Here is a 24,472-nt window from a genome sequence, read left to right as displayed (position 1 = left end):
CAACCTCAAACTTGTAATTCAGGTTTTTCCACATGGACTGCACCATATAGGTTCATTGATGTTAGAAGAGGTTTCCTTTGGGGAGAGATGGCAATCTTTTCTTGGGAGGCCTGTTACGAAAGAGGAAAAAGGAGAGGAAGGACAACAATAGAACTTTCCATTGGGTGAGCTGTTTAGTATTTAGATTTTGTATTCAGGAGGGCTAGTTCTTTCAGCTTTTGCTGTTGGGCAGCATTGTAGATATGCCAGGAGATTTATTGTATGTCCTGTACATATGTGTGGCAACCTTTTGCTTTGAATCTTCCGCTCACTATGTTCCTTTTCTTTTCACTTTTATTTTTAATATTTATACAGTTGTTTCTGCAAAAGTAATAGGGCACCCGTGCTTGTTTGTTTTTGTTGGTTTGTCATTGTTCCTGTTGTAGACATAAAGAGAGCTAACGGAGGGTTATTTTTGTCTTTTTATGTTTACTTGTACATTAGATTCTTTGTATTATTTTGTACACTATTATTTGTATATTAAGGACAGAATGGTCTTTAACCATAATAACATAAATACTAATTCTGGGGTGTCGACTGACACACTTTGACACACCCACCAAACTGATGTCTTTTTCTTCTACTAGCTCAAGATCTGACTCCGACGCTTATTTCTGTTTTTGGTGTTGCTTTGAACATCTGATGAATGGAAAAAAAGGCAGGATGATTTATATTTTTTTATCGGTAACGTTTCAATATTTTATTAAAAAGAGAATGGAGTACAATTTGAATTGTGCCAAGCACCCCTTAGATCTAGGTATTGACAGGTTTATAAATAAGTAACAGAGAGTAGAAAAACATTTTATTACTAATCTTTTAAGCAACTGGTGGCCACAGGTAAGCTTCTAATTTATGGTTCTTGTTTCAGTAGTTAATATAAAAGATAGTGGGGCTACACATGAACCCCAGAATTATTCTTTTATAAGTAACAGTAAATATTTTTTTTGACAAGTAAAAGTGAGCTTTATTAATCACTTAAAATTGGCAATACAAGCATCCCTTAGGGAGGCACAAGATGCTACCTCTCACAACATTACAACTGATTTCTATTCATCCCTTGTTTAGCTAAAGTACCAGCCATCCCATTTGCCAATCTTCTCACCCATTGTACTCTCAAAATCATATTTCTAGTGAGCCATTTGAACTTCTTTATCTTATTCCCTCTTTCCTATAACATCATATTACGGGCTTTGGGTCATTCAGCCATCCCAGTGTCAATCTTCCAGTTTGTGAGAACACCGAAGGTTTCAGGGGTGTCTAACAGAATGAATCAATCCCCACACCCAAAGAGTATATATATATATATATATTTACAAAAGAGCCCTTGAAGGGCTAGAGGTGAAAAAAGAATAATTAGAAAAAGGGCCCTTGGAGGGCTGAAAGACAAAAAGAAGACAAAGACTATGGTACAACAGGGATCATAGGACTACAGTACATCAAGTGTCTCCTCACCCAGCACCAGTTTTAAATCCCCTTCAATCACCACATTTCCCAAGTAGAGTTCGTTTGCAAACTGTAATCCTCATAGTGTAACAAGAAATTCAGCTCTAATAGAATCACATAAGGCTATGTTTGGTTTGAAGGAAAATGTAGGGAAAGATAGGGAAACCAATACAAGGGTTGTAAAGGTTTCCCTACCTTTCCCTCCCTTTTCCTACATTTTCCTTCAAACCAAACATAGCCTAACAGTAAAACTTTATTAGTTATATCAGAAAAAATCATTGCATTTGTTGGTCTTCAACAAGGAATTCCAAGTGTGAGTCATCAACTCACATGATTATGTCCCTGCCCTTTGTACACACTGCCCATCACTCATAAAAAGTAATAAAATCAAGTGGATATACCTGTAGGAAGAAGAAACCAGTAGAGAAGAGTAGAACAAAGAGAGAAATTGGGGAGGCCAATAACAGTTCTGTCGCTCATACTTCTTTTACACTTGAAATTACAATAAACTAAGTTTAACTTTGTCCTTAATTTAAGTGTGGTTCTAACAAATAAACCAAAACTAAGCTAATAACTTAGGCCCAATAACAAACAGAACAGCTAAATTAAATAAAACTAAAAACTTAAGAACTATAAGCCCATGTGGCCCATTACATAGACCAGTCAGCTGTACAAACACACAAACAGCCCACAAACTCAACAATCCCCCTCAAGCTGTGTGTAGATGTTAATTGTAGGTTTTCGAGACTGCTATTCAGTCTTGACCACTAAGAGATTTCAGGTTCGATGAGAAGAGAAAGTGAAGAAGTAGAAGAAAGAGTGGTGAAAGAGCAATAGAACACAGTTTTTGAGGAGAAGAACAGAATGTCAATATTCTGTCGCCGCCACTTTAAGTTAATATATATAGGTTATGCTAGTTACATGAAAGGACATATCTGCCCTTGGTGTTTACATCATAACTGCTAACAAATAACAAACAATATAGAACTGAAACTAGAAATAACAGAATAGTAAAATAACCACAGTTGTGACTAGATACATTCTACCCAATGGACAGAGTGGGACCACAGCTGTGGGGCCCACATCAATGTTCTCTACCCTCCCCTACAAGTTGGGAGTATATGTTCATCATTCCCAACTTGGATAGATCCGCCTCTAACTTCTTTCTTGATACGGCTTTAGTGAGGATGTCTGCTAGTTGCATACTGGATGTGATGTAAGGGAGGCATAATTGTTGAGATGAGACCCTCTCTCACAAAAAATGGCGGTCAACTTCAATGTGTTTGGTTCTGTCATGCTGTACTGGATTATGTGCTATATTAATGGCGGCTTGATTATCACAGTACAGCATCAGGGGCTTCTCATACTCAATACCCAACTCTTCAAGTAGAGATCTTAGCCATAGGATTTCAGCCACTCCATTGGCCATGGACCTGTATTCTGCTTCAGCACTTGACTGGGAGACAACACTTTGTTTCTTACTTCTCCAGGAGACAAGGTTTCCTCCCACAAGGGCACAATATCCTGAGGTAGACCTTCTATCATCAACACTCCCAGCCCAATCTACATCAGTATAGACCTCCACCTTCATGTGATCGTTCTTTATGAAAAGTATACCCCTACCTGGGCATCTCTTCAAGTAGGCTAAGATTCTTTCTGCCGCAAGAAGATGTGTTGTTCTAGGAGAATGCATGTACTGACTGACAACACTACCAGCATAAGTAATATCTAGCCGAGTGAGGCAGAGATATAGGAGCTTTCCTACCAGTTGCTGGAACATAACTTTGTCTTCAAGAAGCTCCCCACTCTCGACACTAATCCTGTGATTCTGTTCAATTGGTGTATCTGCAGGCTTGACACCTAACATTCCAGTTTCTGCCAACAGGTCTAGGACATATTTCCTCTGAGATATAAAGATCCCTTGTTTGGATCTAGCAACCTCAATACCCAAAAAATACCGCAGTACACCAAGGTCCTTCACCTCAAATTCTTGGTGAAGAAGCTGTTTAAGAGACTCAATCTCATGGCTATCATTCCCTGTGACCACAATATCATCAACATATACTGCCAATAGTGTCAAAGAGGACTCCACCCTCTTGATGAATAGGGTATGATCTGACTGGGCTTGTACATATCCAAACTTCACAAGTGCTAGTCTGAATCTATCGAACCAAGCACTAGGTGACTGTTTCAAACCATACAAAGCCTTATTGAGCCGACAGACCTTCTTACCTATTTCTGCATCATAGAATCTAGGAGGCAAACGCATGTAAACTTCTTCCTGCAAATCTCCATTCAGAAAGGCATTTTTCAAGTCCATTTGGTATAAAGGCCAAGTGTGACTTGCTGGAAGGGACAATAGAACTCGAATAGTAGTCATCTTGGCTACCGGTGCAAATGTCTCCAAGTAATCTATGCTATAAGTCTGTGTAAACCCTCATGCAACTAACCGAGCTTTATACCTCTCAATAGATCCATCTGCATTATGCTTCACCATAAATACCCATCTGCATCCAACTGGTTTCTTTCCTTTTGGCAAATCAACTACCTCCCAGGTGTTGTTTTTCAACAGGGCATCCATCTCAAGCTGCATTGCATCTTTCCATTCAGTGATGAATAGGGCTTCTTGCATTGTTCTTGGAATAGGAACATTGGAAAAGGAGCTAAGGTAGGACCTGTAGGTAGGAGATAGGCGATCATAGGATAAAAAATGGGAAATACAGTGGGTTGTGGATGTGGTACAATGTCGTTTCCCTTTACGGACTGCAACTGGAAGGTCAAGATCATCTGTAGGGGAAGTCTCTGTGGGCTCTGGGACTGAAGTATCTGGACCTAGAGTTGCAGATGAGATTGGAGCTGGTCTGGACTGCTGATGATCAGGATCAACCTGCCTGCACCGCTTGTGATAAACCCTCAACTCCTAATCCCTCTGACCACCCTCACCATTGCAGCTTTCCCTCAACTCCTGATCGACTAACCACCCTCACCATTGCAGCTTTCCCTCAACTCCTGATCGACTAACCACCCTCACCATTGCAGCTCTCATCACCCAATGGAATAGGTAAAGGAACTGCCCCACTCTCACTACTCTCCCCCTGAAGACAAGAACTCAAACCCCCACTCTCACTACTCTCCCCCAGAGGGGCAACCTGAGGATAATAGGGTGTCCCCTCAAAGAAAGTGACATCCATGGAGACAAACTTCCTCCCGGAGACAGGATCATAACAGTAATAACCCTTTTGAATTTGTGCATAACCAAGGAAGATGCATTTGGAGGTTTTGGGTTCGAACTTGAAGGGATGGGCTTCGAGAAGCTGAACAAAGCAAGTGCAACCGAATGTCTTAAGGGGAACAGAAAACAAGTCCTCACGTGGGTGTAGAAGCGAAAAAGGAGATCGCATATCAAGGACCCTAGAAGGGACCCGATTAATAAGGTATACCGCTGTGAGGATAGCATCCACCCAGAAGCGAATAGGGACATTGGAAGTAAACATGAGGCTTCTAGCCACTTCTAGAATGTGCCTATTCTTCCTCTCGGCAACTCCATTCTGCTGAGGTGTATGAGGGCAAGAGCTCTATTGGATAACCCCATGATGAAGAAGATAAGATGTCAATGATTTAGCAAAGTAATCATTTGCGTTATCAGATCGGAGAACTTTGATCTTGGCATCAAACTGTGTTAGGATCATTTGGTGAAAATTTTGGGTCAGGGAAGGTACCTCATCTCGTGAACGCATGAGATAAACCCAAGAAAAACGGGTATGGTCATCAACAAATAACAAAAAGTATCTGTACCCACCCATGGAAGAGATATGATAAGGCCCCCAAACGTCAGTATGCACAATATCAAAAAAAATTATCACTCCTTTTATTACTCAATAAATAAGGCTTTCTACAATGCTTAGTAAACTCACAAATTTCACACTGTAGCTGAGACAACTCAATAGACTTAAATAAAGTAGGAAACAGACTCTGTAAAGATCGAAAAGACAAATGACCTAATCGGTTATGCCAAAGCATAACCGGACTCTCCCTGACGGAACCGCTCCCCGAGCAGATAGATCCTATTCGTCTCACAGCCAGTCCCAATCACCTTCTGCGTCTCCAGTCCTGAAAAAACTATCGGTCAGGGAAGAAGGTTACTGAGCAGTTCATATGCTTGGTAATACTACTGACTGAAAGAAGGTTAGTATCAAGCTTAGGAACATGCAAAACAAATGATAGGGAGATAGTATCTAAAAGTTTGATGTCACCCTTCCCAGAAATAGGAACCAGGGAGCCATCAGCAATAGATACCTTATCCCTACCAGAAGACAAATGGTAAGTAGAAAACAATGAAGGCAATATATTCATGTGATTAGATGCACCTCAGTCTATTACCCAACAAGGTTCAATAGTACCTGGAGCTGAGGCATGATAGGCTGAAGCTCGAGTACCTGAATGGGTGAAAGCAGATGTGACAGGGGCTGATGGAGGCTACGGTGGCTGAGCTGAATTTCCAACCTCCTTTTCTAGCTGTATGAGGGCAGCCCGAACTGCATCTAAGGTCTCCAAGGATGTTCCTTTTGTGCCAGATGAGGATGCTGAATCAGTGGTCATGGCTACATGAGCAATGCCCTTCTTGTTTCTTAACTTCACAGGAACCAAGTGGGGATGCAGCTTCCAACATGTCTCTTTTATATGTTTGGGTTTCTTACAATGTTCACATACTACATCCTTCTTGTCTTCCTTCCTCCTGTCCTTCTCTGAATCACCCACTGATTTGGGTGTAGCCGCTACAAAGGCTGATGTGGGTTGCATCATAACCTTCCTTCTGGTCTCTTCACTGTGTACAAATGAGTAAGCCTGAGAGAGTGTCACACTGTCTCTAGTCAAAATCTGCTACCTCACAATATCATGTTCTGAGTTCAGTCCTGCCAGGAACTCAAACACTCTGTTTGTCTCGATGTACTTTCTATGGGTCTGAGCATCTTTGGGACTCTCCCACTCAAGAGTCTCTAAGTGATCAATCTCATGCCACAGGGACTTCAAGGTAGAGAAGTAGACCGACACCAGTTTCTCTCCTTGTTTAAGGGTGTTCACTTCACATTTCAATTCATATGCTCTGGCAACATTAAGGGGTTGGGAGTAAGTTTCTTTCATAACATCCCATATCTCCTTAGCTGTCTTTGCCCACAAATAATTCCGGCTAATATGAGGTTGCATAGAATTACACAGCCATGTCATAACCAAGTAGTTTTCTTGCATCCACTTGGTATATGTCGGGTCTCCCTTGGAAGGTTCTTTCATATCTCCCAAGAGGTACCCTAATTTACCTCTTCCACCAATAGCCATCATGGCTGATTGGGCCCATTCCAAATAGTTTGATCCATCAAACTTTACGGTCGTAATCTGACCACCCATCTCAGAAATACCACCATAACTGATGTTCCCAAGACTGCCTTCTGCCTGAATTTTAGACTCCATTTCTGTCAAGTCTCAAAACAGCACTTGAAGCACCAATCACAATCAAAACAGTATAGGCCTGATCTGTATTCTCAGTGTATGTGCACAAAACCGAAATAATTCTGATCTGAAACCAACTAGCCAACACAGCAGTAGCTGTCCGTAGATCTCTAACCCCCTTAGAACTCTGAGAACAACTTTTAAAAAAAACTGATATGCTAGGGAAAGTTAGGGTTTTAATCAGTCCTAAAAGGAAGCAATTCAGTTGCACAGTCCAAACTATATAGATGAGCTTGTAGAAGGGTTTTAATCAGTCCTGGAAGGAAGCAATTCAGTCGCAAGGTCCAAACTGTATAGATGAGCTTGCAGTAGGGTTAATAAGAAACCCTAGAATCTGATCGGACCTACCAATCAACTTAAGAGTAGCTTTAGGTAGATCACAGGGTTCAGTCAAACACTAGGGCTTGCCGCAGATCACTTTCAAACCCTAGAGTAGAGAGAAACACAGTTCGGGCCAGGGTTTGCCGTAAAACCCTAGTGAATCGAAGAGAGAAAGAGCTAGAATGGTTCGGCCTTCCCCTCCAGATAGGTCCAACCTATCTTCTTTGAAAGAACTTCTCTTAAAAAGTAAACTTACAAGGAAAAATAGTTCGCGGCCTTCTAGGGTTACCTGAACCCTAGTCTTCTTTGATCCTTCCTGACCACCAACACTCTGCAACCCTAGCAAGTTTCCAACAGCTGCTAGCACCTCTGGCGATCTCCAAGAATCAGTCTGCGAACTCCTTTTCAGCTTTCAGTCCTAAGAGATTCTCATGTGGTCGGCTGGTATTAGACTCACATGAAAAACCCTAACTTGGCTCTGATACCATGTAGGTTTTCAAGACTGCTATTCAGTCTTGACCCCTATGAGATTTCAGGTTCGATGAGAAGAGAAAGTGAAGAAGTAGAAGAAAGAGTGGTGAAAGAGCAATAGAACATCGTTTTTGAGGAGAAAAACAGAATGTCAATATTCTGCCGCCGCCACTTTAAGTTAATATATATAGGTTATGCTAGTTACATGAAAGGACATATCTACCCTTGGTGTTTACATCATAACTGCTAACAAATAAAAACAATATAGAACTAAAACTAGAAATAACAGAATAGTAAAATAACCACAGCTGTGACTAGATACATTCTACCCTACGGACAGAGTGGGACCACAGCTGTGGGGCCCACATCAATGTTCTCTACATTAATCATACCCAACCTTCCATCATCAATCTCCAACTTATTCTTTCCAACTCCCTTTGTAAATACATCAACTAGTTGTAAGTGAGAGGCAATGTATGGAAGGAACACCTCACCAGATGCAACTCTCTCCTTGATGAAGTGTTTGGCCATTTCTATATGATTAGTCTGATCATGTTGTACTGGATTGTGGGCTATGTTGATGGCAGCTTGATTATCACAGTAAAGTCTCAAAGGCTCTTTTACCTTTACTCCAAGTTCTCCAAGTAAGAATTGTATCCAAAGCAACTCAAAAACACCATGAGCCATGGCTTTGTACTTTGCTTCTGTACTGGACCTGATTATAATTGATTGCTTCTTACTTTCTTGGCATACAATGTTCCCACCAAAAAAGGTACAAAAACCAAATGTCAACCTCCTATCATCCAAAGAACCAACCCAATCTACATCAGTATAAGCTTCCACCTCCATATGCCCATGATCTGCATACAAGATTTCCTCTGCCAAGATGCTTCTTGAGAGTTGTCCCAAAAATCAAAGAAAATTAGTGATTTTAGAAGCTCTGATTGTGAACAACCTTGAGGAGCCTTGAAGGTGGTGCTCAAAGGATAGTTTCTCTCCTGTGGCGTTCTTAGAAAGGGCAATTGGAGATTTGCAAGGTTCTGGAGGCTCTATAGCAAGCACCCTAGTTCTTCTCCTCCCTATTTTGGCACCGAGTTTGCTTTCCACCTAGTAGAAGTGTTAGAGTACTGGTTGTAGGCAGTAGGCCAGGTGGTATGTTATCCCTGATAAAAAATCAATTACTGAAAGAAAATTTTGGCTTCTTAAAGATCAATGGACACCTCTATAAGTGATTTGAACCAAATCCCAAAGCCTGAGTTGGTGTTGAATGGTATTGGTGATGCAGATATGGGAGCAAGGAAAAAATCCATGGAGAATTAAGTTAGTGTTCCAATTCCTATACCATTTTCAGGATTTTGGGGTTATAGGATAGTGGTACTGTTTCACGTTTTTGTTTATATTTTCTAGTTGTGGTGTCTTAAGAATAAGGTTCTGTTTCTCTTGGAATTTTATTACTATTTCAAGATTACTATTTATGGTAATTCTTTTACTTACTGTTTATGGTAATTCACGTAATTACTGTTTTTGGTAAATTCATGGTTTACTATTTTTAGTAATTTCCCATGCCTTTAAAGTATGTTAACCTTAATGGGATCAGTAATGAGTTATTAGAGTTATTTTAGTAATTAGAGCCCTTATTGGAGTGTTTTCATTGGCCATCTATGGATTTTACTTAATTCTAAAACAATTAGTAGTTGTTTTGGGTCAGTTTCCTAGCCCAAATTGGAGTATGTCAAGAGACATCCGAGTTAATAAAAAAATTATCAAGGTATACAACTGTCAACCACTATTACAACACTGCCCAGAACAAGTTCTCTCTCGCAGTCCCTTGTTTTGTTAAGGTATCAGCTTAGCTGATCTTCTTGTCCACTTGATACATGCACCAATCTCCCTTGTTATTCTTAGGATTTCCTGTATCAATCTATGTGTCCAGGCTCCCAAACAACCTGACTGCATCCAACCAATTAGCAACATAGAATCTCCTCCTATCTCTACTTGGTGTAACCCCAACTGTTTGGCATATCATACACCTTGAAACAAAGCCATCACCTCTGCTCTCAATGAGTCTCCCACTCCTATTGGTCCCCAAAACAAAGCAATTATTCTGCATTCTCCATCTTTGAAAACTCCCCTTACACCCGAAGGGCCAGGATTACTTATAGAGCTTCCATCAAAGTTCAACTTCATCCTTTGTTGTGTTGGCAGAGACCAAAGTTCCTGTACAATAGGTTTTAGGGAAGTTGTAACAGCCACCTCACCCTAATTCCTGTAGATATCCTCAGTTGAGAAGTCTTTGAATAAACCAATTGATTTCAACCAGTGAATAATGATAAGGGTTATTTCTCCTATATAAATCAATTGTTTCTTTCTTCCCAAACTGACCAAAGAACAACTGATCTTGTATCTCTCCACATGATTCTCCCATGCCTCTTTGGATGCCTGAAAATTTTTGAGTCAAAGAGGCTCACCACATCTGGAGGAGGGGTCTACCTGCAGCCAAAGAGAGAAGAGAACCAACAAATATATAATAGAAAAGGACAAGAGATTAATAGGTGTTTAATCGTCTCACCAAAACCTAGGCAGAGGCTACAAACATGGGGTGAAAGGCAAAGATTTGACCTTTTTACTTGCAACAAATCCGAAGTATTGATTTTTTGGAGTACCACCTACCAACAAAAAAAAAAAACAAATTTTTTGAGGTACAGGGCTACACCAAACCTCCTTTGATAGAAAATTCCCTGCAAGGTTAGATGACTAAAGGAGGATATTATAGAAAGAGTGAAAAAACCAGATGGGAAAGGTTTCCAAATTCTGCTATCCAAGCATGATTGATCCAAGTAGACCGACCCTAAAAGAGTTACAAGTTCATCCATCATCTCCATTCCCAACTCCCTTAACCCTCTCCTCAAGCCTAGATCCCATGAGTTACCAACAAACACCGAAGAGATAACTTTTCTTTTATTCTCTACAAGTGAATAAATAGTAGGGAACCTATCACTAAGGGAAATCTCTCCAATCCAAGCATCTTCCCAAAATAAAACTTTGTTTCCTGCACAAACATCAAATGTGAAATAAGGGAGGATGAAAGGCAAGATACCATGAATTGTTTTCTAGGGAGAACATCGAGAAGCCCTAGGGTCGAGACCTGCATCCCAACCATTGTCTACTAATCCATGTATGCTAACAATCACTCTATGCCATAGTCTATCCTGTCCCAATGGCAACCTCCATAACCATTTCCCCAACAATGTTATATTCCTTGATCCAATATTTCTTAAACCTAGGCCTCCATCATCTATACTTTTAGAAAACACCTCCCACTTCACTAGGTGATCCTTCTTAGTGTTTCCTAGTTCCCACAAGAAGCCCCTCATAATCTTCTCTAATTGGTTTGCCATTTTCACTGGTACTTTGAATGTAGACAAGAAATACATTGGTAAATTGGCCAATGTTGATTTAATTAAAGTTATCCTACCCCCCAAAGAGATGTAATTTCTCTTCCAATTTGCAATTGCAAGTCTCTTGTTAAATCTCTCAATCATTGGGTACCAGAAGCTATATGTATTTGGGTTTTCGTTTTTTTTTTGATAAATGAGTGAGATTTTATTAAAGAGCAAATAACAATTATGTGCAACCCGTGGAAAGGCACAAGATGCGACCTTTCCTTTAAATCTAGTTATAGAATTATAAGTACAAAAGAAATTACACAGAAACCCAAAATAAAGTAACCCGGAGAACCCCTTGTTTTGCAAGTGAATCAGCCAATGACTTGGCTGATCTGCCTACCACCTGAACTTTGATTGTCATATTTCTTGTTAACCATTTAACCTTTTTGAGAAGATCTCTAAAACCCCAAATCACAGTGTCCGGATCCTTCAGCCAACCCACTATCACCTGGGAATCCCCTTCAATAATCAGGTGCTTTATGCCTAGCTGATATGCAAGCTGGTTTCCTTGTACAGCAGCAAGTAATTTGGCCCTTAAAGAGTCTCCCACACCCACCGGACCTGAGTACAAAGATATAATGCAACTATCTTTGTTTCTCAGCACTCCTCCTATGCCTGAAGGTCCTGGATTTCCTTGGCTACTTCCATCAAAGTTCAGCTTGATAAACTCCTCCCCTGGTGGTATCCATTCAACCCCATGTCTGTCCTTCCTGGTAGAAGTATTAGCCACTGCTAACCAGCTTCTCCATAGGTTATCAAAAGAGTATGCATCAAAGAGCTTTAGAGTTTTCAGCCACTAAATTCCCTTGTCCGAATACATTCTTTAACTTCCGAGAAGCTTCTTTCTTTTCCACAAAAGATTTCGGTGTTCCTTTCTTCCCAAACTATCCACAACAAAGCTGCTCTTATGCACTTCCACATAATTCTCCCTCTCTTTTTGTGCCACTCAAAAATAGATGGACTAAACAATAAGGTAGTATTAGATGGCAAGTTCCACCTACACTCAAACAACATAAGAATCCAATTCCATAAAGTTGTAGCAAAGGAGCAAGAGATTAGTAAGTGATGACAGTCCTCATTCTGAGATTTACAAAGAACACACCAATTAGGGGTTAAGCACCAATTTGGTCTTCTCTTTTGTAGGTTTTTAAAGGTGTTAATCGTACCATAATAAACTTCCCAACAAAAAACAGCAATCTTTGGGGGAATGGGCCTAGTCCAAAATTCTTTAGCCGGGAAATTCTGAGGTGCAGAAGTGGAACAAAGGGACTCGAAGAAAGAGGAGCAAGTGAAAAAACCTTTCAGGTTAGGGGTCCAAATTCTTGTGTCAGGTTTGAGGGGATCTAAACAAATAGACTCAAGTGAAGACAATAAATCTGAAACACAAGCACTTTCATCGTTATGTAACCCTCTACGGAAACCAAAATCCCAGTTTAGGGCCACAGAAGAATCTGAGTAGGAAATAAAACTGGAAACCGACTCTTCCTTATAAAGGGAAAGAAAGTAAAGAGAGGGAAAAAGGTCTTTAAGAGGTTGGTTGCTCGCCCAAATGTCTTCCCAAAAAAAACATTGTTTCCAGAATTAACATCATACCTGACCAGATTGAGAAAAAGGGGTAGAATTTTGTGAATGGCCTTCCAAGGTGTTGCAAGAGTCGCCCTTCGAGATACCCCGACATCCCAACCGTTCTGCAAACAGCCATGATACTATTCACCACCTTGTGCCACAATGTCTCTCTCTCTAACGGCCATCTCCAAAGCCACTTCCCTAGTAGAGCTTCATTCCTAAGTACTAGATTTTCCAATCTTAATCACCCTTCTTCCTTACTCCTACTGACTATCTCCCACCTAATCAAATGATCCTTCTTCTCTTCCCCTGACTCCCACAAGAAATTTCTAGCTTCTAGGCCTCCCTTGAGGGTATCTTGAATGCAGAAAGAAAATAAATTGGAAGACTAGCAAGTGTCGCCCTAATCAAGGTCACTCTACCCCCATCGAAATGTAACGGCCACCTGTATTTGGGTTTCCATCTACCTCTAGTGCCGAAATATTGTAAATGCCATACCCCTATTTCACACCCCAAAAGCCTAACTAGAAAATCCACCTCTTCACTCCCTAAGTTTACTCCTACCACATAGCTCTTGCTCCAGTTTACATTAAGGTTGGAGATTCCCTCAAAATTATTGAAAAGCCTCTTTAAATTCAAAAGCTCTTTTGCTCTCCTTCACAAAACGATATAATATCATCTGCAAATGGTTAGATGTGTGGCCACCACTTCCTCCCTCCCAGTCCCAGCTCTCCAACATCTAAAAAAATTAATAGTATCTGCCCTTAAAACAATTTCACTTAGTACATCAACTACTAATGTAAAAAGGAAGGAGGATAGAGGATCTCTTTGTTTAAGGCCCCTTCTAGCAGGAAAAAAAAAATCACTAGCTACTCATTCACCAAATGGAAAAATGACTGGATGAAATGCAACCTTTCACCCATCTAACACCATCTTGCTCCAAAACCCTTGTGGTTGAGAACTTCCATAATAAAATCCCAATGTACCATGCCATAAGCTTTTTCTAAATCCAACTTACAAACCAGTCCCAATGTACCTTGGAAATGATTTTATACATGCTTCCCACCAAACTTACAAGCCTTAAATCCTTCGGTTGAATTGCATCAACTTTCTTTGATATCAAGGCAATAAAATTTGCATTCGCTATTGAGTTGAATTTACCTCTCAAAGAATTCTTCAAAAACCCCCATTAAGTCATCCCCAATAATTTTGATAGAAAGCCATCGTAAAATGATCAGGCCCAAGGGCTTTATATTGCTCAATTAGAAATTTGCATTTTACACTTCTTGTACCTCAAAATTCTTTTCCAAAGTGTCCAACAATTCTCTATTCTCAACCCTCCATTCCAGATCCTCTAAATCTTCTCTTTAACCCCTTGGACAATCATAAAGTGCCTTTAAGTGGTTCGCAAAGGCTTGTGCTATATCCTCATCCCTTGTCAAAATTTGTCCATTCTACTCCAACTTCAACACTAAAAATTTCCTTCTACCATTCACCAACAAATGGAAGAATCTAGTATTTCCATCCCCTTCCCTAATCTGCTTGCATCTATATTTCTATCTCCAGCTAATCTCCTCTTTTCTTAGAATCTCTTCCAGATCCTTTTTTAACCTTCATCTTTCTTCCCTATCTTTTGCCCTCAATCTTCTTTCAACTTCCAAACTATAAACTCCTCTAACCTACAAATAATCTCCAATTTTCTTTCCCCAACTCTTCCAAAAACCTCTTTGTTCAAACCTGGATTCTTGCTTTCAACAACTAGAATTTCTTGTAGACTATATACCCCTTCCATCTAAACCCTATTTGATCCTCTTCCCACCACTCCTTCATCCTTTGATAAGAAATCAAGGTGAAGTAGCCACATACTCTCAAACTAAATAGGCATGCACCACCTCCCACCCTCTTAGGCCAAGGCCAAGCTAATTGGACAATGGTCTGAAACAGGTCTCGACAAGGTTGTGACAACTAAACCCCTCCACTCCACTTCTTAGTCAACAGTAAAAAGGAATCTCTCCCTCCCTCCCTCTCTCTAGTGGCAGGCTTGTTCACCATAACAGCAAAGTATTTTTGATAAAAATTGTAAGCTAGATGGACCAAACTACTTAGAGTGCACAGTCTGTACACATAAACATTAGTGGGCATGATGTTACATTTCAGGAAGTGTTGCAGAACCAATAAATCTGATCCACAGTATGCATGTTGGGTCCTAAAGAACTACAAGTTCATGTCACGGTTGAATAGTTCCATGCAACCACACATCCATAGGAATAACCTATGGATGAAGCTGGCTAAAAAGGTCTGGTATAGTGTTGGGTAGACCTTTTCACAAGCATTTGATGAAGCAAGAACCTATAGGATTATTTCACCATTCTCAGATCCCACACACATAATCTCTACATAATCCATTTCCCATTGGCATTTCTTTCTCTTTCTTGCTATACATGTATTTTCTATCCATTTGTGTTCTAATCCTATAGGTTATAACATACTAAACGACCCATTCATGACTGTCTAATTGGCTCTAGAAATAACCTGCAGTCCTATGGGCTCGTTATCTTATGAATTCTGACAGAACCAGAGCATTCATTATATTCTTTTTGAATTTTGACTTTCAGTTTTAGGGCCTATTTTGATTGCAAGATAATAAACATACAAAATATATGGTTTAGGTGCTTAGATGAACTTTCAAACTTATTCCCCAAAGAACAGAATTATAAAAACAAACTTGTTCAAATGAAAAGCATATCTCCCAAGAAACAAATAATTGGACCTTATTAGTATAACACACTACCTCTCCAGAACGAAACTTCTCAACGATGGAATTCATGGTCTTCCGTGACATAGCCTTCATTCCAGAGTGAAGCCCTACAAGGAAGTCACACCGCCAAGCTTCCAGGCACTTTAGCTTCTTAATCATGCATGACAATGATCTTGCAACAATAATCCTATTAACGAAAACTATACATTTCATATTTTCCTGTAACCTGGGAAAAAAGAAACAGAAACAAGAGGAGGGAGATTAAACAAACTTTTACAGAAGGAAATTATGGAGAATATATAGCTTCATCAAAAATATACAGAAAAATCTTGACTTATGAATAGTTGATGATAAAGGTCAATACAAAGCAGAATACATTAAGGAAGAATTGGGGATGAAGTGTACAAAACACAAAATCAGGAACTATCTCTTCTTTTAATCTTTTCCATTAACAGTAGCATTGTATAATTGAACTATATAGTTTGATCAAACCATTTCCAGAGGGCATTGCTTGGTGCTAGGGTAGAATCTTCGGCAGATAAACATAAAAATGCTAACTTAAGTCTGAGAGAAACTACTTTGTGCAAAAATGCCAGAGGGTAGATCTGTATTCTACCCCTTCCAAAACCCCAGATAGATTGGACTGGTACTAGTGACACATTTTTCAACATTCCAATTAACTTGACTTCTGGATGGACCTTGACTTCTCCCAGATAGTCTGAGAGTAGCAATTAGTGACCCCTTCCAAAGCCCCAGATAGATTGGTTGGACCTTGAGTTTTTTGTGCCTCAGTGAACTTTAATAATGCAATTCCAATGACTGTAATGCTGTCAGCATTTTTTTGTCAATTAAATAAAATTTATTAAAAGGAGAAAAAGAAGATACAAGAAAGGTGACCAGTAGTCACCTGAAAGAAGAAAAACAAGCCCCAACCCAAGAATCAACCCAAAACCAAACCTCAACAACCACAAACCTAAAAACCAAAGACAACAAACATGCAGCCCCTTAGAAAAAGAAGGGGGAAAAGTCAAAATAGAAAAATGAGAAGGGGAGTCCCTTATTTTAGGCCGGTGAAGATGAAAGGAGAAACAAGGTGACAAAGCAAATAGGGGAGGTGAAGGATTCAACCCGGTGAAGATGTGGGGACAAGTTCTGGTTAGTGAAGCCAAGAAACTACTCTTTGAGGAAAGAAGTAATAACCCTGAAGGTTAGGGAAGTTAAGAAAGAGCAAAAGGCTACTATCTTCTCAGTTGGAGATGCAGAAAGTTGGCTAAAAGGCTTTATTGATTGAGCAATATACTTTTTTTTTATCAATATACTCTATTAGAATTATTGGATGGAAGAGCTACTTGGAGCTAGATTTGAGGTTGAACTGAAGTGGAATAGGAAGAGGTGGTTCATCACAGTTGCAGAGTTCTTTGGAAGAGGAAAGAAGCAGATGATCTGCATTCCAGAAGGAAAGGAGAGCAAAGGCTGGCAGATGGCAGCAGACAACATACAAGACTTTCTGGTTACTCTTGAAACAGGCAAGGTAGAGCACCAATATCATAAGAAGGAAGAGGAGAAAAAAATGATGAAAGGACAAAGGATAACTCTGCTACAAGTGAAAGAGTAACAGAGCAGGAAGGCCTTGTGGAAAGAAAGAAGAAACTGTAATCTCTAACTCTCAAAGAGTACAGAAGTTAGAAATGGAGGTAGAGAAAGGAGTCTGGGAAAAAACATTCGTTCTAATTGCAGGAAAAAATACTCAAGACTAGAAAGCAATGGGAAACTTGATTGTGGAGAAGTTCAAGATTAGCTCCAAGGCTGTAATAGTACTTTTCAGTAAGACAAGAGCTGCTCTTGATATTGGAGATGAAACCTTGGATTTGTCACCGATTGAAACAGAGGAGGGATTGGTTACAGTGGAGAACTGGCACATGTCCTGCAACAAAAGAGATATTGGTGAAGAAAGATCAATGCTGAAGCTCGTGGCTTCCTTTCAACTTCTAGAAGAAATCAACCATCGAAAGGATAATAAGAACCTTGGGTGGAATCTTGAAAGACCTTGACTTGCATGATCTGCATGCAGTGAAGGTGAAGATTGTGGGAGTGAAACCAGAGGACATCCCTCGATCTTTTGCTCTCCTTGCCAATGGTCTATGGAGGAAGGTTTGGCTAACTGATGGGAGTCAAAGCGGCACTGTGGATAGGGTGTTTCAAGAAAGAAGAAGAGCTGGTGAGGTGGAAAGCTGGGGTCTACGTGGGCGAAGGCGAGAGGACAAGGAAGACGGGAAAGGTTTCTGTTTTCTTGCTAAAAAACACAGTAAAGATTCAGAACAGCGAGAAGAGAGAAGAGAGAAGAGATTTGAAATCAAAGCTATCACTGGCAGCGCCAGTCTTTTTAGTATTTATATTAGGGCGACCCACTCTAATAATAAAAAGATAAATTTACATGTGTGCCCCTGTGGCACTAAAATAAAGAAAAACTGACAGATTCAACACTCCCCCTAAAGTTGGAACATAGATATCAATCATGCCCAACTTGTCATATAAGTCATTGTGCCGCAAGTGATGTTAATCTCTTTGTAAATATGCCTGCAAGTTGCTCCTTAGAACTAACACATGGAGTACACAACAATTTTTCTCTAATAAAGTGTTTGTCTACCTCAATATGTTTAGTTCTATCATGAAGAACTGGGTTGGCTGCAATGTTGATGGCAGCCTTGTTATTACAATACAAGGACATGGGACTATCGATAGGAAAACCCAGCTCGCTCAACAAATTCTTTATCCACATAGCTTCGACCACTCCATGAGACATTGCTCTATACTTAGGGCATGTTCGTTTGCTCTGAAGTCTGACATCTGAAAGTGCAATAAGTACATTAAGAGGTATATTGGTAGTGGTGAACTTTGCTTTCCTCTGAACTCTAAATACAGAGAATGTTGTTCTGAATTCTGAATTTTGAAAATTATCAAATATCCATTTTGACCCCATATATGAGAGTTTTTGTTTGTCTTTTTGGGGGTATCATTGAAAAACAAAAAGTTGTATGATTACACTTTAAGAGATAAGAGATAAGAGGAAACGAATAACCATTTTTCTCTTAAAGTTAAAAGATTCCTCTTAAGAAATAAGAGTTAAGAGGAAACGGACAGGCCCTTAGCTTCGGCACTAGACCTAGCCACAACACTTTGTTTCTTACTTCTCCATGTGACTAGGTTTCCTCCTACAAAAGTACAGTACCCACTAGTGGACTTTCTGTCATCAACTGATATGGCCCTGTCAGCATCTGTATATACTTCAACCTTCAAATGCTCGTTCTTCTGAAATAGTAAACCAGCTCTTGAAAACTTCTTTAGATACCTAAGGATTCTCTAGCTGCCTCTAAGTGTGTGGTCTTAGGAGCGTGCACGAATTGACTAAGTATACCCACGGCATAAGCAATGTCTGGCCGGGTCATGGACAAATACAAGAGAGTTCAAGTCTCTAGAATTGCTTTACATCTTCGATAATCTTACCACAACAGTCACCCAGTCTATGATTTTGATCAATAGGAGAGCCAGTTGGCTTAACTCCTAGTTTTCCTAAATATTGTAACAGATCTAGAATATATTTCCTTTGAAAATGAAGATCCCCTTTTGTGAGCGGGCCACTTCAATTCCAAGGAAATACTGTAATGGACCTAGATCTTTCACCTCAAATTTAGTGGCCAAGAGGTCCTTTAGCCTCTGAATTTCAACTTTCCAATCACCTGTGATCACTATGTCATCAACATACACTATCAAGGCTGCAATATTTCCTTCTCCGCTTTTCACAAATAATCTATGGTCTGTCTAACACTATTTGTAGCCAATATGCTGCATAGTTAGATGAAACTTGTTGAACCAAGCTCTTGGTGATTTTTTCTTCTTTAACCTACACACCTTTTGTTCTTTGCCTTGGGCACTAAAGCCTGGGGGTTGTACCATGTACACCTCTTCTTCAAGGTCACCATTCAAGAAGGTGTTTTTAATATTTAGCTGATGAAGATCCCAATCAAGATTTGCAGCAAGAGAGAAAAGAACTCTAATGGAATTCCTCTTAGCCACTAGAAAAAAAGTCTCTGCATAATCTACTCCATACACCTTAGTAAACCCTTTTGCCACCAACCCGGCCTTATAACTTTCTACTGTGCCATCAGCCCTATGCTTCACTATGAACACCCACTTACACCCTACTAGTACCTTACCCTCAAGAAGATCCACTAACTCCCATCTACCATTTTTATGTAAGGCGTTTCTCTTTTCTGTCATTGCCTTTATCCATTTAGGTACTGAGAGGGCCACTGCCACAATTTTAGGGATAGGGACACTCCCAATGGATGAAAGAAAAGCACGAAAAGAGGATGAGATATTCTCATAGGAGACAAAATGGGAGATAGGATGCTTGGTGGTACAAGACCTAACCCCCTTCCTTTGTGCAATAGGGATGTCTAGGTCATTAGCAAATGAAGTATCAATAGCAAGAGGATCAAGAACAGCAATAGGAATAAGAGTACTTGGTTGAATAGGATTTGTCCCCAATGAATCTGATGATGTTGGTGGTACAGTTTCAAGTTGCTCCATAGCCCTTGAATTTGGCTAACCCTTGTGGCGATAAAGAAAAACATAGAACAAAGGAGGGCCAGGCAAAGGAGGAAGAACCTGGACTCGTTTCTCCTCCACCTTACTCTCTCCCTGAGAAAAAACAAGGAAAAAAAGGCCACTCTCAAAGAAAGATACATCCATAGAAACATAGTATTTTGTGGAAACGGGGTCAAAACAATGTTAACCCTTTTGAGAAGGGTAACCCAAGAACACACAGGGAATAGTATGAGGATCAAGTTTACTACGAGTAGGACACAAGTCTTGAACAAAACAACGACAACCAAACACACGGATAGGAATGGAGAAGAAGGGAGCTTTGGGAAATAGGAGTTGATGAGGGACCTTGTACCCTAACAAACAAGTTGGCATACAATTGGTAAGGTAGCCAGCACATAACACGGCATCCAACCAAAAACTTTTAGGAACATTCTTGTGTATGAGTAACCCACGAGCAAATTCAAGGAGATGGCAGTTTTTTCTTTCGGCAACACCATTCTATTGGGGGGTTCTAACACAAGAGCTACGATGGATGGATCCACACGATGCAAAAAACTCCATGATATCAGTGTGAAAATACTCTTTGGCATTGTCCGATTGGAAATTTTGAATCTCCATTTGAAATTAAGTAAATATCAAGCATTGGAAATCTTTAATAATTTTGGGTACTTCATCTCTAAACCGCAAAGGATACACGCATGTATATCTGGAGTAGTCATCAATAAGTGTAATGAAATATTTATAGCCAGTCTCAGATGGTAAAGTAACAGGGCCCCAAACATCAGAATAAACAATATTGTAAAGGAAAATCATATTTATTATTCCTTGAACCAAAATGATTTCTACAATGTTTGCTCAATTGACAAGTTTGACATGTGAGTTCAGACACTAAAACTAACTTAAACAAGTCTAGAAACAAAACTTTTAACGACTCAAAAAATAAATGGCCTAAATGACTATGCCATAAATAGACTAGACTCTACACGGACTCTTGGACTAAATAACCGCAAGACTAACTTTATTCTCCAGCATGTAGAGACCATCCACCATACGACCTCTACTAATCATCTTCCCCAAGGCCAAATCCTGTATCACACAAGAAGGGAAAAAGGTTACTGAATAGTTTAACGAATTTGTTACTGAATAACAGAGAACAAATTTATAGGTAGTTTTGGAACATGTAGTACATTAAAAAGGGTGAGTCCAAGGTATGGAGATGGTTCCTTGACCAACAATGGTGGAGAAAGAGCCATCAACTAGTCTCACCTTGTCCCTACAAGATAAAAAGATGATCAGACGAAAACAATTTGACTTACTAGTCATATGGTTCGAGGCTCCAAAATCTATTATCCTATCCAAGGGGAATCTAAGGGATGAGAGGAAATATGGAAAGTTGTGGCAGAATTACCATAACCTAATGTAGACACAAAGGAAGTTGGGGGGGGGGGAGCAAAATCCATCTGGCGGATTGCCTTCCCATACAACTCCAAGTGGTCACGGAAAGAGTTAATGATATCTTCCCTGGGATTAGTCACGAAAGGAAAGTCCTAGCTCAAGGTAGAGGAAGATGATTGAGACTCCTGAGAGGCCAAGTTTTCTGCATTAAACTTCTTCTGGCCTTGCTGTCCCGGTTTCTTATTTTGGTCTGATTTTTTACTCAGCTCTTGGGCCCACTTTGACTTCCCATGAAGTTCCCAACATATATCCCGAGTATGTCTAGACTTCTGGCAATGACTGCACCATAGTTTATCCAGGTCATTAACTTTCTTCTAGAAGTCACTCTTCTTAAAGGAATTACCACCACCTATAACTACACTCCCTTTAACTACTAATGCAACCTACTCCCCCTGAGAATTACTCATCACATTTCGTCTGCTTTCTTCTGACTGTACTAGGGCATACACTTCTTGCATTGATGGGATATTTTTACTCCCCAATATTTGAACCCTGATAGACTCATATCTAGAATTCAGCCCCAAGAGAAAGGCAAAAACCCATTGCTGGAAAGATGGGTTTAGGTGAAAGATGGAGACTGTGGATCAAAGGATGTATTAGCTCGACACATTTTTCTATCCTTTTGAATGGGGTAGCAAAGGACTTCTTCTCGGCTACAAGAGGACTCAGACAAGGTGATCCCTTATCCCCATTCTTGTTCACCTTTGTGGCTGAGGTTTTGAGTAGACAAATCATCAAGGCTGACCAAGAAAATCAGTTTAAAGGTTGGAGGATTGGTAGTTCAGAAGTGGTGGTGTTTCACTTGCAATTTGCTGATGATAAAATCATTTTCTATGAGAGTTGTGATGAAATCAGTTTGAGGAATCTGAAAAATATGGTGGACAAGTTTCAACAAGCCTCCAAACTAAAAGTGAATTGGGGAGAAAGTTGTATAGCTAGAATAAACATTGGGGAGGGGGACATCCAAGCCATGGCAAATTTGCTAGGCTGTGAAGTGAAAAGCTAGCCTCTAGAATACCTAGGTATGCCCTTGGGGGAAAACCCAAAAGCTGAAAGCTTTCGGAAGCCAGTTTTAGAGAAGTTCACAAAGAAGTTAGCAATGTGGAAGAGAAGTTATATTTCCTTGGGGGGAAGAATAACCTTGATAAAATCCACCCTAACAAACCTGCCCACTTATTTCCTCTCCACCTTTAAGATCCTGGTGAAAATAGCTAGGAAGTTGGAAAAGATAACGAGGGATTTTTTGTGGGAACCTGGTGATGAAAAGAGGGATCGTTTAGTGAAGTGGGAGCAAGTCTGTAAACCTAAGGAGCAAGGTGGTCTAGGTATTGGGAACATCTTAAAGAAAAATAAGGCCCTTTTAGGGAAATGGCTATGGAGATTCCCTTGTGAAGAAGATAGGTTGTGGCACGGGGCCATTAAAGGCATTAATGGTGAAGCAGAAAACAAATGGGATGAAAAACTAGCTTCCAATGCAGCTCCAAATTCCCCCTGGAAGACAATCTTCGAGGTACTACCAACCTTTCTTCAATTTATCCATTTTTTATGTTGGGTGTGGCAATAAAGTTTTATTCAGGGAAGACCTTTGGGTTGGGGATTTGCCTTTTAAGGTTAAATTGCCAATATCTACTCTTTATCAAACCTTAAAAACAAACCTATTGCTAGGGTTGGCATGCTTTCAAACTTGGGTATCTCTTGGGACTTTGGCTTCAGAAGAGGGCTGAGGGAAATTGAATGTGAGTCCCTATTGCTTTTGATCTCAACCCTTGAGAAGATCTATTTAGACCAAAATACAGCTGATAGTAGAGTCTGGTCCCCAACTCCTGATGGTTTATTTTCTTGCGCCTCTTTCTTCGGTTTGCTCACTCACTCTGATCCTTTGGGGGTGAACTTCCCAATAAGAGAAATCTAGTGTAAACCAATCCCTCCTAAAGTACAAGCCGTCTATTGGGAAGTGTTCCTAGGGAAGGTAAACACTTGTGATGTGCTATGTTATAATTCAGGTCTGCCTTAGAGTTTGGCCTGACTGAGTTCAGTTATGTAGAAGAAGAAAAGGTGATAGAGAAAGAGAGAGAGAGAGAGAAAGAAAGAGAGAAGAGAGAATTCTGGTTCGAACTGATAGAGTCAACTTGACTTCTCCCAATCGGCTAGTAAGTATTTATATTATTATTAAAACATGACTAAAAAGACCTATGTGCCCTTACTTAAGTTAAGAGCACATGTTCCAAGACAACACTACAAATCATCAACATCAATAGTAGAAAGACTTATGTGCTGATTTCAGCCAAGCTTCTTGTGAAAGGAAGAGTAGAAAGTTGGGGATTTCAGCAAGAGACAGAGGAAAGGGAAGAAAAGAGAAGAAGGTCAACTAGGATTGATTAACATAACCCTAGCCGCCAGCCACTCATTCAATTTATAATTAACTTAAGCATGAGATATTACAAAGATGCCTTTAGTAGGACGGCAACTCAAACCAAGTAATTACAGCTCTTTATAAAATAAAAACTAATGGACCCAAAGCCCAACAACATCTTCATTTAAAAGAAAATAAACTAAACACAAATCGGTCCACTCAACACTTCCCCTCAAGTTGGGAGTAGATGTCATACATCCCCAACTTGCGTAGATCATGCTCCAGCTTATTCTTTGCAATGCCTTTTGTGAAGACAACAGCAATCTGCAGATCAGAAGAAATCTATGGAAGACAAACTTCTCCAGAAGTTACCCTTTCTCCAATAAAATGTCTATCTACTTCAATGTGCTTAGTTCGGTCATGCTGGACTGGATTATGAGCAATATTAATTGCTGCCCGGTTATTGCAGTATAGCATCATAGGTTCTTCTGCCTGAACACCGATTTC

The 24,472-nt window shown here is 40.0% G+C and overlaps 1 protein-coding gene across 6 annotated transcripts in view; it reads right to left on the bottom strand.

Annotated features, from left to right (window-relative positions):
• The window catches only part of DCL4 (dicer-like 4), a 147,962-nt gene that overhangs the window by 67,270 nt on the left and 56,220 nt on the right, over window positions 1-24,472 (bottom strand). For all 6 annotated transcript variants that reach the window (XR_016103226.1, XM_088957551.1, XM_088957553.1 and 3 more), the window contains one exon: window positions 15,583-15,775. Coding sequence is in view for 5 of the 6 variants with exons in the window: in XM_088957551.1 (XP_088813677.1) it covers window positions 15,583-15,775 (193 nt within the window). In the remaining variant the exon portion in view is untranslated. The remainder of the gene's footprint in view (window positions 1-15,582; window positions 15,776-24,472) is intronic.

The sequence above is a fragment of the Nelumbo lutea genome, chromosome 8 (assembly GCF_056320005.1).
Source record: "Nelumbo lutea isolate HS-2025 chromosome 8, American lotus-T2T, whole genome shotgun sequence".
NCBI lineage: Eukaryota > Viridiplantae > Streptophyta > Magnoliopsida > Proteales > Nelumbonaceae > Nelumbo > Nelumbo lutea.
Note: the sequence above shows the minus strand (reverse complement) of the source record. Positions and strands in the feature narration are given on the sequence as shown.